Here is a 16051-nt window from a genome sequence, read left to right on the forward strand (position 1 = left end):
GCAGACGAGCCACGTAGCCCCCCAGCAGCCCGGGGAGACGAAGCAGCGGGCAGGCCCTGCGCTGCTCCCAAGTGCTGCCCGGGCGCCCCCCGAAGATCTGAGCGGGGTCCCGTCCCTGCTGGCCACCTCCCCCTTTCCAGAACGCCCATCGCTGACACTGGTGGTTCCCGGCTCTCATGTGAGCCCCACGAGGGGCTGAGATGCACCGCAGGAAGGACAGACAAGATAAAAGGCACAGGGCTTGTAATCCTGCGTCCTTGGGGAGGGGCGTGGGGTGGGCTTATCGGTCACAAAGGAATGAAAACCAGGGCACTGCTAACATAGCCTCAAGTTCCAGGGAGAGGGAAGCAGAAACCTGAGCGCTGGCAACTGACTTCTTCAAGTGACGGTCTCAGCTCCCGTGTGGGCACCGCGGGGTCCAGCGTCCCGGCCACAGGGCCAGGCTGGCCCCCTCTCCCCACACAGGGGAGCCCCAGGCGCTGGGCGCGGCACCCTGAGTGACGCCGCTCCTCTCCTCGGTGCAGGAGGAGAGCCCGGGGGCCGCGGTCGGCCGCTCCAAGGTGACTGTGAGCCGGGGCGCCCACTCGCCTCCGTTCTCACAGGCTCCGCCCCGCCACCAGCCCACAATGACCACGACTTCCTCCCAGCTCCCAGAGACACATGCTGGGCCCAGAGGAGCCTGATCGCCCAGCTTCCAAAGAACCCAGGCCCTGCGTACTGTGCTGAAGTGTCCCCCAGAATTCATGTCCGTTCCAGGACCTGGGAACGTGACCTCCCTTGGACACAGGGTCCCTACAGACGTGATTAAGTAACTGCAGATGCAGTCACACTGGAGTGCAGTGCGCTCTAAGTGCAGGATGACTGCTGCCCTCAGGAGGAGAGGAGACACACAGACGCACACAGGAGCGGATGGCCACGTGACGACGGCCACGGAGACTGGAGCTACGCTGCTACAGCCCACGAAGGCCACAAGCTGTGGGCCTCCGCCAGAGGCAAGACACACTCATCCGCAGCCCTCCGAGGCAGCGTGGCCCTGCCGGCGCCGTGGCCTCAGCCTCGTGGCCCCAGACCCGGACAGGGCACCGTGTTGTCGGCGGAGCTCGGTACGGCAGCCCCGGCCGCTCAGGCAGCCCGCCGCACGCGAGTGAAGCCCCGGCAGCAACACCGTCTGCCCCGGGGGACTGACCCGACGACAGTCCTCCGTGGACACGTGACTCCTCCATCTGTGCCCAAGCTGCTGGGGGGCTCGTGGGATCTCACCACGTCGGCGCCCCGCTCACAGACGTCTTCAAGGACCTGTCGACGCTGGGGAGCGCGTCCACCTCACCTCTGGTCTCATCAGATCAGCCAGGCGTGTCCCGCGGCCTAAGCAGACGCCTATGTGACCCACCGGTAAAAACCCTAAGAACTCAGGCTGTAACATTCTCAATTCGAGGGGGAAAAAGGCAACTGCTACATTCTTAGGTCATATGCCTTATGAAAGCGTGGCCAATTTTTTTAAAGTTACAATAATGATCTACTTTTGCACAGAGCACACAAGCTACACGGCTGCTTATCCAAATCTCTGGGAGGCCCGTCAACCCTTGGGAACCCTGAAGAAGGTGGCATACCGCACGACTTCTCTCTCCCTCAGTAACCTTGTTCCCTTGCTAGAAGAAGTGCCTATGTGTTTCAAAATGCTGATTTTCTTCCGTTAAAAAAGAAAGGGAGGAAAATACTTCTGACGATCAGAAAAGAGAAATGTTAAGTCCAGCCTTGTCCACAGCAAGGTGGGCGTGGCTGGTGGTGGCAAACGTACATTCTCTGGGTCAGGAATTCCTCTATTTTAAGGACACCCACAGGCTTCCCCTGCCTGAAAAAGAAACTGTAGGGACTTCCCTGGCGGTCCAGTGGTTAAGACTCCGCGCTTCCAATGCAGAAGGCACGGGTTCGATCACTGGCTGGGGACCTAAGGTCCCACATGCTGCATGGCGAGACCAAAAAATTAGAAGAAAAAAAAAAAAAAAAAGAAAAACCTGTACGCTAAATGTACAGGGCGATTTGGGCTGCTTACACACAGCAGCTGTCCGCACGGCTCCCAGCCAGCCCCCAGACACCCCCCACCCTTCTCCCAGGCACAGGAGCCTCCGAGAGAACGCAGGCAGGCCGGCCTCGCACCAAAACACTCTCCAGCCCACCGCTGGCTCCACTGTAAGCACGACCACCTGGCTTGTAACTCAGAAGCTCGGGGCAGTAAACCTACCACCCGCTGCCTAGAGAACCGGTGACCCCTGCAACACGCAGCAGCCATGGCGGCCCCCAGGTGACCCTCAGGCCAAGCCTGACATTCCGGCTCATGTTTCCAGAAGCCCTGGCATCAGCCGGCGCGCTGTGAGGGTCCCGGCTGGCACCGTGCTCTAGAGCGGGGACGCTGCCTGCCATGAAAGCAACATTCTTTTGGAACACGGTCACGCCCATCGGTCCGCGTTGTGAGAACGGCTGCTTTCAGAGCCAGGTAGGCACGACCCAGGCCTCACAAAGCCTAGAACACGGACGGCAAAGCCCTTATGCATCTGTCAGTTGGCCCGGGCTCTGCCCACCGTGCCCGGCTTTCTTCCCCTCCAAGGGCTGACCTCAGCGTGTCCCACGGGTGGGTTCTCAGGAGCCACTCCACGTGATTCCCAGGCTCCGAGACACACACGGGGACTTGGAATGGCCGGGGCCATGAGCTGGGGACCAGGAGGACGAGCCCCCTGGGGTGAGGCAGGCACCAGATGCCCTGCTGAGTACCTGTCAGGAAAACCTGCAGCCAGACCACACCCCAGCTTCCACCAAGGTCGGCGTGCAGACACAGGCAAGACCTCTCCGCCCTGTGCGTGAAGGCTCCTGGAGAGCTCCTCTCCCCGCTTCTCACCGCCCCTCACCCAAAGGCCCGGGGATCGCCGTCAGAGCTCTGTGTGAGGAACGAGCTCCCCCGGGCAGGATGGCACCCCTTCTCTATTGTGAGATGGTGAACTCTGGGTAATCTGTTTTCCATTCTGTCTTGCTAACTTAGATTTAAATTTCACGCCAGCCGCAGCGGCTCTCCAGCACGAGGTTTTTCAGGTTAGGTGGCCACCTAACCCTTCTGCTGGAAGCCTACTTGCTTCTTTCGTGTCTTTATCGTAAGCCGTGTCGAACACCTTCTGGGTCGGGCGGGCTCTCAGGTGAGATCAGGCCAGCGGGTGCTGGCGAGAAGGAAGCGGGCATGCCGCACCCCTTCCAGATGTCACCCAGACGATGCCGTCACGGCAGGCTCCAGCCTGCGCCACCCTCGCAGCATGCGGGGGATCCAGCTCAGCATGACGAGGTCCCCGGCCACCACCAGCGAGGGCAGCCCAGAACCCCAGCCCTCTGGGACAGGGACGAGGCGGGTGGCCTGCCTGTGCCCCTGGGAAGCCCGGGAGAGGCCGCTGTCAACGGAGGGTAGGGAAGGCTCGGCTCTATCCCTCCTCCCTCCTCAAGGGCGGCCCCAGGTCAGGGGAGGCCAGGGTCTGAAAGGCCCCCACTCCCCGGTGTCTTTGCCGCGGGCCAGGCCCTGGGCAGCCCTTCCGAAAGGACACGTTGGATCCACAAACTCCTCTCCTGGCTCCGTGACCAGATCCGACCCAGAGCCCCCTCCCCCTGACAGCATGGGTCCCGCCCCGCTGCACCCACCCCCAGCGGAGCCTTCCCACGACCCGGGACGGGGGTGGCGGCAGACACAGGCGGCCGCACTTACAGCGGATGCCGTAGATGGTCAGGGGGTCGAGCTGCTTCTTGCCGTGCTTGCCCTGGCCCGAGAGGTTGGAGACGGCCTGCACCTCGCGGTGGAAGAGGTAGTCCAGCAGCGTGAGCGCCATCTTCTCGGCGGTGCGGCAGTTGGTGCTGATGTGCAGCATGTCGGAGGGGATGATGGCACAGCGCACCCGCATCTCGGGGTTGTTCTCGTCCCCCAGCCACGTCCCGTTCGGGTAGTCCTCTGCAAGAGAGCGGGGTCTCGGTGAGCTCCAGCGACTCCCCCCGCTCTCTCTACCTCCAGCGAGGCAGCCCGGGGCGTTCACAGGACAGGCAGGGGGCCCACAGAGAGAAAGAGGGCAGCTGGCGCTCCTCCCGCCCAGGCGGAGAGGCGGGAGACCCCCTGTCTGCAAGCCCACCGGCACCCCGCCGGCTCCGTCTGGGATGAGGGACGATTTCAGAGGCACAGAGTGGGCACTGGGCTTCCCGGCTACACCCTGACCAAGTGGGCCAGCGCCGCCCGCCCAGCCTCCCTCTCTGTCACAGCCTCCCAGGAGCTGCAGGATTGACCATGTGTGTGAAAGGGCTTGATGGTTGTCAAACAAACATCAGTTTTAAAAAGCCTTATCCTTTGGCAAAAGGAAACTCCACTTATGATCACAAATCAAGAGAACTCTTGACTCTGCTTGGACACCTGGCCGCTTTCCAAACGCTCCCTTCTGATCCTAACGTGGAGGCAAGTTAAGGTGTGAGAGGCGGCCCCTGAAAGCACCAGCGCTGGGGCGGGGGTGGGGGGTGGTGGCGATAAGGGGGAGAGTTAGAACCTCTAAGAGGGGACCCAGCTTCCTGCGGAGGCCAGCGGGCCTTTAAGTCGTGTCCCAGCCAGGGTCATCACTGTTTTAAGATTTCTCAGGCGATTTATTTTGAAATGTCCTGATATTTACATTCTGGTCTCTATGCGCAAAGAAGGCCCCACAGAGGGCAGCCAGCCCCGCCTGGCTTTGCCGCAGGCCTGGAGCAGAGCACGAGGCCCAGAGGCCAGCTGGTCTGTGACTCACACCCCCTGCCCTGCCACGCCACAGGCAGCCGCTCCCGGCCGGGCTCCTGAGTCACACGACGTCCTCCGACGCCAGGCGAGGCTCTGCAACCCCGTCAGGACGACCGCGTCACCACTGGGCCGGGGCGACCGCGTCACCACTGGGCCGGGGCGGCCGCTGGAAGGGCCGGGGAGGCTGAGCTCCTGACTTTAGCTAAGGACAGAGAACAAATCACAAATCTGATTTTTGGAACTCGGAATAAGAGATAGGTCAGAAGACTCATTTCTCAGGAACACGGACGGTTTAGAAGTGAAGAGGGAGAGCTACGAGCACAGGCTCGGATACGTGCAGTTTTCTCGCCGGCAGCCACCTGTTACGTTTACCTGCCTACAGGAAAGCTAGTGGACACGTGATCTAAACGTGGATGGGAAGCGACTTCTAGAGGCGCTCTCAGTCATCCCTGGAATGCCAAGAAGGCTCCAACTCCTGGGGAGTTTATTAGTTTACCTACAGATACTTGGCAACTCTATGCCTGGCACTGGGTCTAGTGCTCAGGATCTAAACCCTCAGCGAGTGTAGAATCACAGGCTTAATTACACCAAACAGAGTGGAAGGACCACCCTCCCTCCACCTGCGGCCATCAAGCCACCGAAGCAAGGAGAGGGAGGGAGAGGGAGGGGAGTGGGAGGGGAGGGGAGGGGAGGGGCAGGCCGCTGCGGGAGGGGGGCGCCGCGTGGGGCACAAGGACAGTGGGCTGCGGGCTCCACCCCAACCGCCACGGGGCCAGAGAGCCTTGCGCTTTTCTCAGGAACAAGTATCATGAATTCTACAAGGCCGGCTCCCGCGTTTAGATAATATCTTTAAAGCAAAGTAAACGCTGGGCAGGAGCTCAGCATCCTTTTCCAAACCGTGAGTCAACGTCTCATCAAAGTGACGCTGAGCGTGCGTGGAGGTGGCGGGATGGCCGTTCCGTCCAAGAGGGAGGCTGGCTCGGCTTCTCCACCACTGACTCCAACTGAGAGCCGGCTTCCCCAGGGGCTGCCCGCACACGCGCCCCCTCCTCGGCTCCCCAGCCCCGGAAGCACCCTCTTCGCCAGAGCCCTCGCACACGCACCACGACAGAACCAGAGGCTGCGGGGCTGGGGGTTGGGGGGCAGGGACAGAGTCCTGCCAGCCCCCAGCAAGGGGCCTCGTCTCTCTGGCCGGGGCAAGGAGCGCCCCACCTGTCCAAGCCCCAGACCTGGCCCCACTGCTCCAACAGCGACGCACCAGAGAAAGGGCCACCCTCCTTGCAGACGCCACCCGGGACAGCCTCAGCCCCCCAGCTCCAGCGACGACCGAGAAAGGCGGGGCCGCGCCACGCCGTCCCACACACACAGCAGGGGGCACACACGGGTAAAGGCAGACACTGTCAAACTGATCCAGGAGGAAGGAACGAAAAAGCGACCTCATCTATTAAACTTAATTCTTAGGAAGGCAAAACACCACGTTAAATGAATGAAAAAGCGCACAAAGGAAAGCCAAGCCTCATTTTTACGTAAAGAATAATCATCCTCAGACTGATCAGAAGCTCCCCAGTCTTCATGGATGATCTCTGCGAGCCGTGCTGCAGACGAGAACATGGAAAGGGCCGGACGGGCTCAGTGAGGAAGCGACCGGCTGGCCACCGTGAGCGGGAGGGGGCGCGTAGCCACTGGGACGGGCTCCGCGGGCCCGCGAGGGCTGTTTCCTCGCCCAGCTCCCCGCTGACACGTGGCCACGGACGAACGCCCAGCCCCAGAGCTGGCAGACGGGCCTCCAGGAGTATTACCAGGACATTCTGGAGGAGGAAAGATGGCATTTTAAATTCCTACAGGAGTTATTATTTCAGGGAATACTGCTCCCCCCAAAAAATAAATTAGTCTAAAAATTAACTATTTTCCCTCCCTATCACTCCAGAAAATAATGGCTTAAACAGCTCTGGTAACATAGGGAACTGTCCAGAAAGTTTCCTTCTCACCTCAAAATTTTGGAAGGCATTTTATAACCTGTCTACAACCTAACTTCCTTAATGCTGGAGTCTCAGGTGTGTGGTCATCTGACCAGCAAGAAGCCCGAGCTAGGCAGACAAGAAACACAGCCTGCAGCACGTCTGACCGACACAGCCACTGCCGTGGGAACAGGGGGCCCCTCCGGGGGCAGGGAGGACCAGGGCTGCACGGTCACCATCGAGGCACTCCCGGGAGACGGCAGCACCTCCGCGCTCCCTGGCCCAGACGCCCGGGCGCACAATCCTCACCCAGGTGCGCGGGCCACACCTGCTGACTCAGCCCCAAGGCACCTCTGACCGGACCCGAGCCCAGCCTGGGCCCAGCTTCCCACCAGTGACAATGAATCATGTCTTTTAAATATAAAACAAGACGGAGCACCTGCCCACATAAATATTTGAGAAATTTGAGAAATTCGCCTTTTGACAATTCAGAAAGGATATATTTATTTTACTAAAATAGCTTGGTCCAGTCTTGGCATCTGAAACAATAGATTCTAGTGGCTTTATTTAAAAACTACCAGTTGGGTCATAAGAAAAATAAACTTGCTTTCTATTCCAATCATTTAAATCTTTAATTAAATTAACTGACATTTCTAAAAAACCTATTCAAAGAAGAACCTTCAGCAGTAGCTTGAACTTTCTTACCAAACAGTTCAGAATACAAATATTTCTTTTGAGGGTCTATTTTAGTTCTAGGAAAATGAAACGAACAGGAGAAAGCCCCAAGATGAAAAGGATGACCACAGTCTCAGGGTCGCCAACTCGACAAAGAGAAAAAGCAGCTACCTGTGTCATGCCTCCCCTGCCCCCCACCCGCTGACACGCAAGCATACATACCTGTGTATATACGGAATACACACGTGCGTACATGCACGCACACACACGCACAGGCACACGTCCCGAGGTAGTTGATGCACACACCAGCACGCCCACTGACACCAGGGAGCCTTGGTTCCGAGCCACTCGGCCGGGCCCGGGCCTAGGCGTGGGCGTCCCTCTCTCCCAAGTATGGAGCTAATCGCGTGGGGCAAAGACAAGACAGTATCTACTCCGCGCCTCCTACGTGCCAGGACTTCACATGCCTTACCGCAACTCAGGGACTCTGAGAAAACGCGACACAAGGCGTCACCACTCCTCCAAACCAAAGGGCAAACCGCGAGCCCTCCGACAGCAGCCTGCATGCCCTGCACACGTCTCATGCAGGCTGGGAGGTCACCAGGCACTCCAAATGCCACCCCGGAACCAAGCCCAACCCAGCGCCCAGGCTCTCTCCAAAGACGCCGGTGTTCCGTCCAGGGGGCCCCAGAAGCCTCTAAGTCCTGTGCGGGCAGCTGTGACTGGAGGAGGGAAGGGCCCCCAGGATGGGCCACTCGGACACTTGCTGCCTCGGCTCCCAGACGCCCCGGGCGCCGGTCCCCCTCAGCGGTCACTCACAACAGGCTCAGTCTCTGCAGCCAGGAGAGGGGACCACCAGGGAGGCAGGCGTTTCAGTCTCCACCCAAGGGATGATGACGACGCAGGCTCTGGGGTGAACGGGGTGTCCACACACGGCCCAGGGGTCACATGAGGTCAGGTCCTCGAGGCCGGCTCCAGCACCTCCGGGCCAGCCTCCGGGGACACCTCATGCCCCCGAGCAGGGATCAGCCTGAGCTTCCATCGGGATTTTATAAAGGCTGCCCAAGCTGGTTACGAACTTCTCCACATGTGAGGTGCGGGCTGGGGGTCGGCGGGACCAAGTGGCCCCGGGAAGGGGCTCAAGGAGGCTTTCCAGAACAGGCCCTGTGGGCCGCCTCCCAGCATGGATTACACTCCGTCCTTAGAAGCTGTCGCCTGTTTCTGAGCCCTTCTGAATTAAGGTGTTTACACCCTGACTGGGAGCCTCGTTCAAGGGTGACACCTGCAGTGAATCGCTAACACTCCAACCAACCACAGAACCTGACAGCTTGCCTTCCTGGCTTTAGACACAGTAAACTATGTGCCTGTAGCCCAAGCACCTCTGCTTCTTTGGGACTGGCATGACATCTTCAAGCTATGGACAGACTGACAATTTGGGGTTTTTAAACTGGGAATTCGAAAGGGCTAGGTTACATACAGGATAGTGCTGTAGGGAAAGGGAAAACACAACGTCTCCGGCACTGCAGCCGATTCCGTCCCCCGAGGCTGGGCCCATCCCACAGAACCACGTGGCCACACCTCGGACGGAGCCCAGCCTCTTCCGGGGAATCCCGCCCGCTGAGCACAGTCATCATGAGCTCAACCGTGACGACAGCGGGTGTCCAAGGAACTTGGCGGGAAGAGCGGCAGCGCTGGGCAGAGACCGGGTGTCCCTATGCTGGGTCCCACGTGCCGACCCGAGACTCGGCGAGGGACGCTGTGACGCCACCCCCCAGCCACTCTTCTCTGATCTGGGATCAGGGACCATTCACTACGGGGTCCTGCACAGAGACCCACTGACGCTGTTACACTAATCCTCTTCCGTAACCCTGCTCTTGACAGCAGCCAACTTATGACGGCTGCTGAAATGCGTTTCAGTGTTACCAAACGCACAAAGAATTTATGCAGCGACTTCCCTGGCCGTCCAGTCGTTAAGACTTTGCCTTCCAACGCAGGGGGTGCAGGTACGATCTCTGGTCGGGGAGCTAAGATCCCACATGCCTCGCGGCCAAAAAACCAAAACATAAAACAAAACCAATGTTGTAACAAATTCAATAAAGACTTTAAAACTGGTCCACATCAAAACAAATCTTTAAAAAGAAAAGAATTTGTGTTAAGAAAAGTTCATGTAAAATAAATTATGTGAACAAATTCTCAAGAAATGTTTCTGGCTAAATTTCCTCCTCAGCACACGTACCGCTGCAGTTCCGTGAACACAGCTATTTGTACTGATCCTGTTTCGTAGCCCACAGCCCAGCAACACCCCGGAGAAGATGCCCTGGGGTGCCCCCTGCTGTGCCTGACAACCCTCTCGAATCACCTGCTCCTCCCAGACTTTATCTCCCTGCCCTGCCCCCCCACCCCAGCACATCACAAATATGTGCGTATAAATCATCTCGCTGACTCGGGGCGTTGCAACATACACAAGGCTGATTTCTGACAATAATTCAATTATAACAGAAGTACTTCCCTATTAAAGGCAAGTACCAAACATTTTACGTGCAGGATTAGTCAAGTTCTGTACGAATTATCAAATGCATAAACAGCAGGAATTTAGACTCTTTATTAAGAATCTAACTAAATCCCTTCATTAATGAACAGATCCCATCTTTGGTCCATTTTGGCTTATTTGTTTCTCTGACTCAGTTCACCAGCTTAATCTTTGAACGATGAACCCGCACACACTTTCAGTACTTACCACAGGTCGGGGTAAACGAAGACCTTGTGCCGGGGAAGAGAAGGGCAAGAGCTAAGAAAGAAGCCTACGGCTCACTGCTTCCCACAGTCAGCGTTTCTCTGATCCAAATGGAGGTGGCGCCGTGACAGCCAGAACTGCCGATTAACGCACGGGTAAATCCCCTGGCACCTCTGCAGTATAATAAAGATCTGCTAGGGGACGGCATGCCAATTCGTGCAGACAACGCGGACTTCTTAAGAAATAGCCATTCTGAAACTCTGTGGTTCTCTGCAATCAGGCACAGAAATACTTTTATAAGAAGAGAAGAACATCTGTCTATGTGCAGCCCTGGGCTCTTATCAGGAAGTAAGATGACTCCACCTAAGGCCGAGCCTCCAGCCCTTCAGCGCCTACATCTTATCCCCATTTCTCTGATAGGAACTAGCTGACTGGACGCTCCCCAGTGGAGCAAGCTATTCTGGTCCCAGGAGGACGCGGGAGGGAAGCAGCGAATCCGACTCTCAGTGCTGCATACATGTCACAGGATGTTGGCCACACGACGCCACTACAGGCCAGTGCGAGACGTTCGCAGACTAGCTCTTTTGCCCACATTTACGTGCACACACCGGCGGTCTCTGTTCCATCTTCCCAAACCCCGTGCCAACCGAGGGAGCTCAACCTGACATTCTCAGGACACAGAACTGCGGGGTGGGGGTGGGGGGTGGGGAGGGACACCTTCCCGAGGACAGTGGCAGCAAGCTTGCACTCAGACGCACAGAAAACCTGTACTTTTTCCCTACAGATCTTAATACTAATAAGCTCAAATTCTGACCCCTTTTTGTAAGCTCACATTAGAGTCAGTCTGCAGTCCCCCCTGAAATACATTTCACATTAATCAGATCACATTAGGGAATACAAACTTAAAAGATGACATTTTTTGTTCTCATGATAACCCCAGACTCCCCCCAAATTATCCAATGTCATGTTTCAGAGCTGAGGCCGTTTAAACCAAACAAACTAGGCCTAAAGTACACAGCCAGACCTACAGGAGTATTTACCCGAAATCCACATGGAAAAAGAATAAGAACAATTAGCTTTCTCTGCAATTGTTGCAGATGTAATTTTCATTCGATATCCACTAAGATGAAGTCAGGAGCACCCCTCTTTTCCTCAAGTCTAATGAGTAAAGAGACTAGCTGCCCTGACCCAGCAATTCCACTCCCGGGTATCAGCCCAAGAAAAATGAAAACATACACAAAAACCTACCCATAAAACGTTCAGAGCAGCACTGTTTGTGACAGTCAGAAAGTGGGAACAACGCCAGCGTCCATCGATGGGTGACGGATAAACAAAGTGTGGCCTATCTACACACTTAGACGGGCCGCCATCTGGCCATAAAGAGGAATGAAGGACTGGTGCACGTACGAAGGGAGGGCACCACGTGCTTCCACTCGTATGAAACGTCCACAACAGGCAACCCCACAGACAGGAAGCAGATCAGAGGTGGCAGGCCTGGAGGCTGGAGCATGGGGGTACTGCTGTGGCGTCTCTTTGGGGTGGAAAAAATACCCTGCAATTAGATAGGGGTGACATGCACGCTCTGTGAATGGACTAAAGCCCACCGGCACGTCTGCTTTAAAATGGTCAGTTTTATGGAATGGAAATTAGACCTCAATTTTTTTTCTAAGTTGCCCAATTTGCTTTTTCTCTGTGCCCTGCTGTGCCATCTCAACCCTAGCAACTTTTGTTAGAGGTGAGTGACGTTTTAAGGAAAATGTTTTCAATGCTTCAGATGTGGTAACAAGTCTAACGGGAAAATCTTCGTAGAGAAATCTATACTGTGCTCTTAGGAAAAATCAGCGACTCAGACGGAGAAGGAGAAACACCTCTCCGCCCTTCCTGGTTAACAAATTATAGGCTTGAGGACTCGGTGACACGATGGTACATCTGCCCGAGTTCCCTCCTCTCTCTTCGCGCTGTTTTGGGAAACATCGACTCGGCCCTCGAGAGAAGGACAAAGCTGCCAGGCGGCAGGAACCCTCTGGAGGGCATGCCAGGCCGCCACCCGGACCCAGAGCCAGGTGAGAGTGGGCCCCAGACCCAGCAGGAGAGAGGACGCTCCCCCTATATCACAGTGGGCATGGGCAGCGTGGACTCAACCTGGACGTGCAGCCCCTCTGAGTCTGCGTGAGGCCCTCGTCAGAGACACAGGACAGAGCTGTGGTCAGACAGGTGAGCCGACCGATAGCTCTCAAGTTACAGCTGTCCATCATCACAAAGCCTCCAGAACCAGATTCAATAAGCAAAACTGACTGAAAACGATTATGTAAATCTGTATTAACGTGGAGAGATTTCTACTATGCAATGGGCAAAAGCGAGTTTACAAAATCGTAAACCTAGCGTGTATGTTAACGTAGAAAAAGCCCAGAAGATTTCTAGAGATCTCTGGATGACGAATGTCTCCGGTTATTTGTACCGTCTTTGTCATTTTCACATCTTATCATCTTTCAAAAACAACATACATTCCTTTTCTAAAGAGCAGGGAAAAACATCACAGCTGACCGCAGAACACCACGGGGGGTTTCGACCCTCCGTGTGGTCAGGGATCCACACGTTACTGCTAGTGGGCCCCCCGTGAACGCAGCGCCCCCATATTCACGGCCCCCCGTGTGCAGACCGTACAACGCTGTCACATCTACTAGTGAACAGGCCACGTGTCACGGACCCGCGCAGTCTCAGCCCGAGTTGCTCAGGAGCCGCGGCACACCCGTTACCGTCCACGCGGAGGAGAGGAGCAGCGTCGAGGACGCACCTTCCGAGTTCAGGGTGATGAGGGTGACGTTGCTGCCGATGCTCTGACTTCCTGACTGTCCACAGTTGGAGACGGAGTCGCTGGCCTCGGACCCGCTCTCCCCGTCCTCATTGTGGCTGTCCTCCTGACCGGGCACCTTCACCACGATGGTGTTCTGCCGACGCCCGGGCACCGCGCTGCGCGGGAAACAGAGACACCAGCAGTGTGGTGAGAGCAGCACAGCAACACGCAGAGACGGTTCTGTACCCCGACGTTCTCCCCTTCACGTCTCAGAGAAGCTACCTCTGCACGCGCGCTGGGCCACCAGCCTTCCCTCAGCTCTTTCTACTCAGATTAATAGCAGGAAACAGTCTGTGGCTCCAAGAAACTGTATGAAACTTGAAACGTTTAAAAAAATGTTTACATCACAAAAGAAGTGAAATCACAACTCGCTGTGACTCAAGGCCTAGAACGCTGCCTTCTCATCATGGAGGTGACCCTACAAAATGCTGACGTCTGAATCAGGGTGAGATTGAGGCCGTGTCAAAGGAAAGGCTGAGTGAGAGAAAGTATGTCTGCAGACCCAGACTGACTGCACAGATCCACTCCGTCCCGAGAGATGTCCTAGAAATGACCCGGCCTGTGAAGACGCAGCTCTCACTCCCAACTAGCCCACCGACAGAAACCACTCGCGTGGGTTAAAAGAGCCAGTCGAGGATCTCCTGGGGGATAGTCTTACCACCACAGGGGACCCTGACACAGAACAGTAAGACGCTGCCAGGAAACCAGAACGCCCGCCAGCTCCGAAAAGTGCTCCATTACCTGGAGACACGCTACCGCCTTCTGAATGACCTTTTCGACTTCCTTCGAGACGCTGCCGCGCGTGGGGAAGGGGAAGTAGCGCGAGGCCCCTGCTTGCCGAGGCAAACCCTGGGGGGCTCCATCCTGGGGGCTGGACCTCGCTAAACGCTCCAGACCCGGCCACGACTCCGCCCTCGTGGGCACGAGGCACACGGACCCTCTGCTGCTCTGCCGGCCCACGGCCTCGGCCCGGAGCGTCCACGGCCGGGCTCCTGGGGGTCTGGGGCCCTGGGGAACCCGGGCTACAGCCAGGAAGAAGCGGGACCGGCTGCAGGAGGGCCTGTGAGACTCGCCGGGAAGCAGCGCGGTGAGGCCGACGCCGGCGGGGCGCCAGCACACGAGAGGTGACGGTGCCCTCCACGCACTCCCGCCTCTGACCCAGGATACAGGCAAAGCGTCTCCAAAGAAAAAGGAGTGGAAAAGGCACCACCTCGAAACACCTCCACCACTTCGCCCACCAGAGGGGGCGTCGCCGACCCGACATGCTCGGACAGACAGACAGACAGACAGATGGGAGTGAGGTGAGAGGACGGGATCCGCGGACCGTGGTGAGCACACAGGGCACCTCCCGCCGGCACACGCGGCAGTGGACACAGGCCGGGCCGTCCTCCCCAGACCCTGGCCACGGAGAACCCCGGGCCCAACGACACGGGCGCCCCAGGACGCCGCCCTGTCCCCGGGGCCCCGGCAGTGGCGGTGAGAGGTGGGGTGTCGTGCTACTGACTTGCTAATGATATTTTCCAGGGGATCCGGCGCCCTGCCGCTCAGGGGGTCTTCCATCTTGGCTACAACGGCGTTCTGCCGATCACTGTTGAGAATTACTGTAGTCTGGGGGACGACGCTAGGGAACAAAAGAATCACAGAAAAAAGAAGACCTTAACACGACAGCGTTCATTGTCAGAGCACAGAGTCATCAAAAGGCAGCGCCCACGCCCCGAGCTCCAGAGGGGAGGCCCCGGCAGGGCTGCGCAACGTGCACAAGTGACACCGGGCAAGGGCGAGCCGGGGGTGGGCTTCTTAATGGAGAGTGTCTAGCTCTGCTCCTTGCTGGCATTGTCAGGAGAGTCGGGTTAGGAATATTTACATCTTTACAGAGAAGAGACGGAGGTGTCACAGCTGTCACTGTGCAAGGTTTCTGAAGGATCAGGTCTGCATGAAAAACAGCTTGAGACTTACTCACTGCATCCGAGCGAATTCCCACCTGAAATCTAGGCTTTCGTGACCACTGTGCTTATCAGTTCCGTCCCAGGATGTGAGTGTCATGCACAGAAAGGGGCAAACACCCGTGGAGGGGCTGCAGGGGAACCACAGGGCACTGACCTCTGGGTTCTGCTGGGCCAGTGCAGGAACCACAGCCAAGGGTCCGGGGACTTTGCTTCGAAGGAAAAGATGCTACAAAAGAATTGTGCCCCACCGGGGGCTCTTCCCGGAGGGAGACGTGTGTTTATTTATTTATTTATTTATTTATTTATTTTTTGAGACACGTGTTTAAACACGCGGGAGCCAACGGCTCGTCTCTAGGCACAACGGTCGTCGAGATTTTTTGCTCATTAACCTTCCAGCCCTCAGCGCTTCCCGCCGTGCTTTGTGCAGAAAGAACAGGCACTCGAGATGTACAGCAGTGTTACCTGAGAGCAATGTCATGCCTGGATCTCACTCTCCAAAAACCAACTCGGGGAAACCCTGATTTTACAGGAGGAAAGCTCATGAACCCAAAAGCACCCATGAGAACCCAGCCCCCCGTCCCAGCCACACCCTGTTAAATGTCCCCAAAATCAGAGGCACAAATGGCACCGTTTCATGCTGAAGTGAATGGCAGGACCACAGGGTATTTTCCTAAAATAGAAGCATAATCACCTGCATTCCACTCAAAGGCATTATCATTTTCTCGGCCATGCTACTTAATCATCAGTGACACCTGAAATAACCCACCAAATCCTGACCACCTACCCACAGGTCAGGCACCACAAGTGACCAGGTGGCCTCTGACTTGGTACCGAGGTCACACACAGGGTACCCACACAAAGGCGTTCCCTCTCACCCCGATAGGACATCACGATGGACATGAGCACATTCAAGGTCTGAGATGTCTGCCGGAAATAAACAGGTTAAAATGGATTCACGCCAACATCCGGCAAAGTCGTTAGACTGAACATACCTCTGTTTCCTAAAGGACCTTAAGATCAAGGAAATGCTGGTCTGAGACAACCAGCTTCAAGCTGGAGCACAGGGAGCCTCGGGACGCCCGACCGTCGGGGGTCCCTGGG

The 16051-nt window shown here is 56.7% G+C and overlaps 1 protein-coding gene across 8 annotated transcripts in view; it reads right to left on the minus strand.

Annotated features, from left to right (window-relative positions):
* BANP (BTG3 associated nuclear protein) overlaps window positions 1-16051 on the minus strand; it is a 103465-nt gene that overhangs the window by 37886 nt on the left and 49528 nt on the right. For 6 of the 8 annotated variants that reach the window (XM_068528823.1, XM_068528819.1, XM_068528821.1 and 3 more), the window contains exons 5-7: window positions 14509-14625; window positions 12945-13120; window positions 3740-3979 (exon numbers count right to left, since the gene is read on the minus strand). In XM_068528823.1, coding sequence (XP_068384924.1) covers window positions 3740-3979; window positions 12945-13120; window positions 14509-14625 — 533 coding nt within the window. The remainder of the gene's footprint in view (window positions 1-3739; window positions 3980-12944; window positions 13121-14508; window positions 14626-16051) is intronic. The other 2 variants (XM_068528825.1, XM_068528824.1) reach the window with 1 other exon arrangement.

Source organism: Eschrichtius robustus, chromosome 19 (assembly GCF_028021215.1).
Source record: "Eschrichtius robustus isolate mEscRob2 chromosome 19, mEscRob2.pri, whole genome shotgun sequence".
Taxonomy (NCBI): domain Eukaryota; kingdom Metazoa; phylum Chordata; class Mammalia; order Artiodactyla; family Eschrichtiidae; genus Eschrichtius; species Eschrichtius robustus.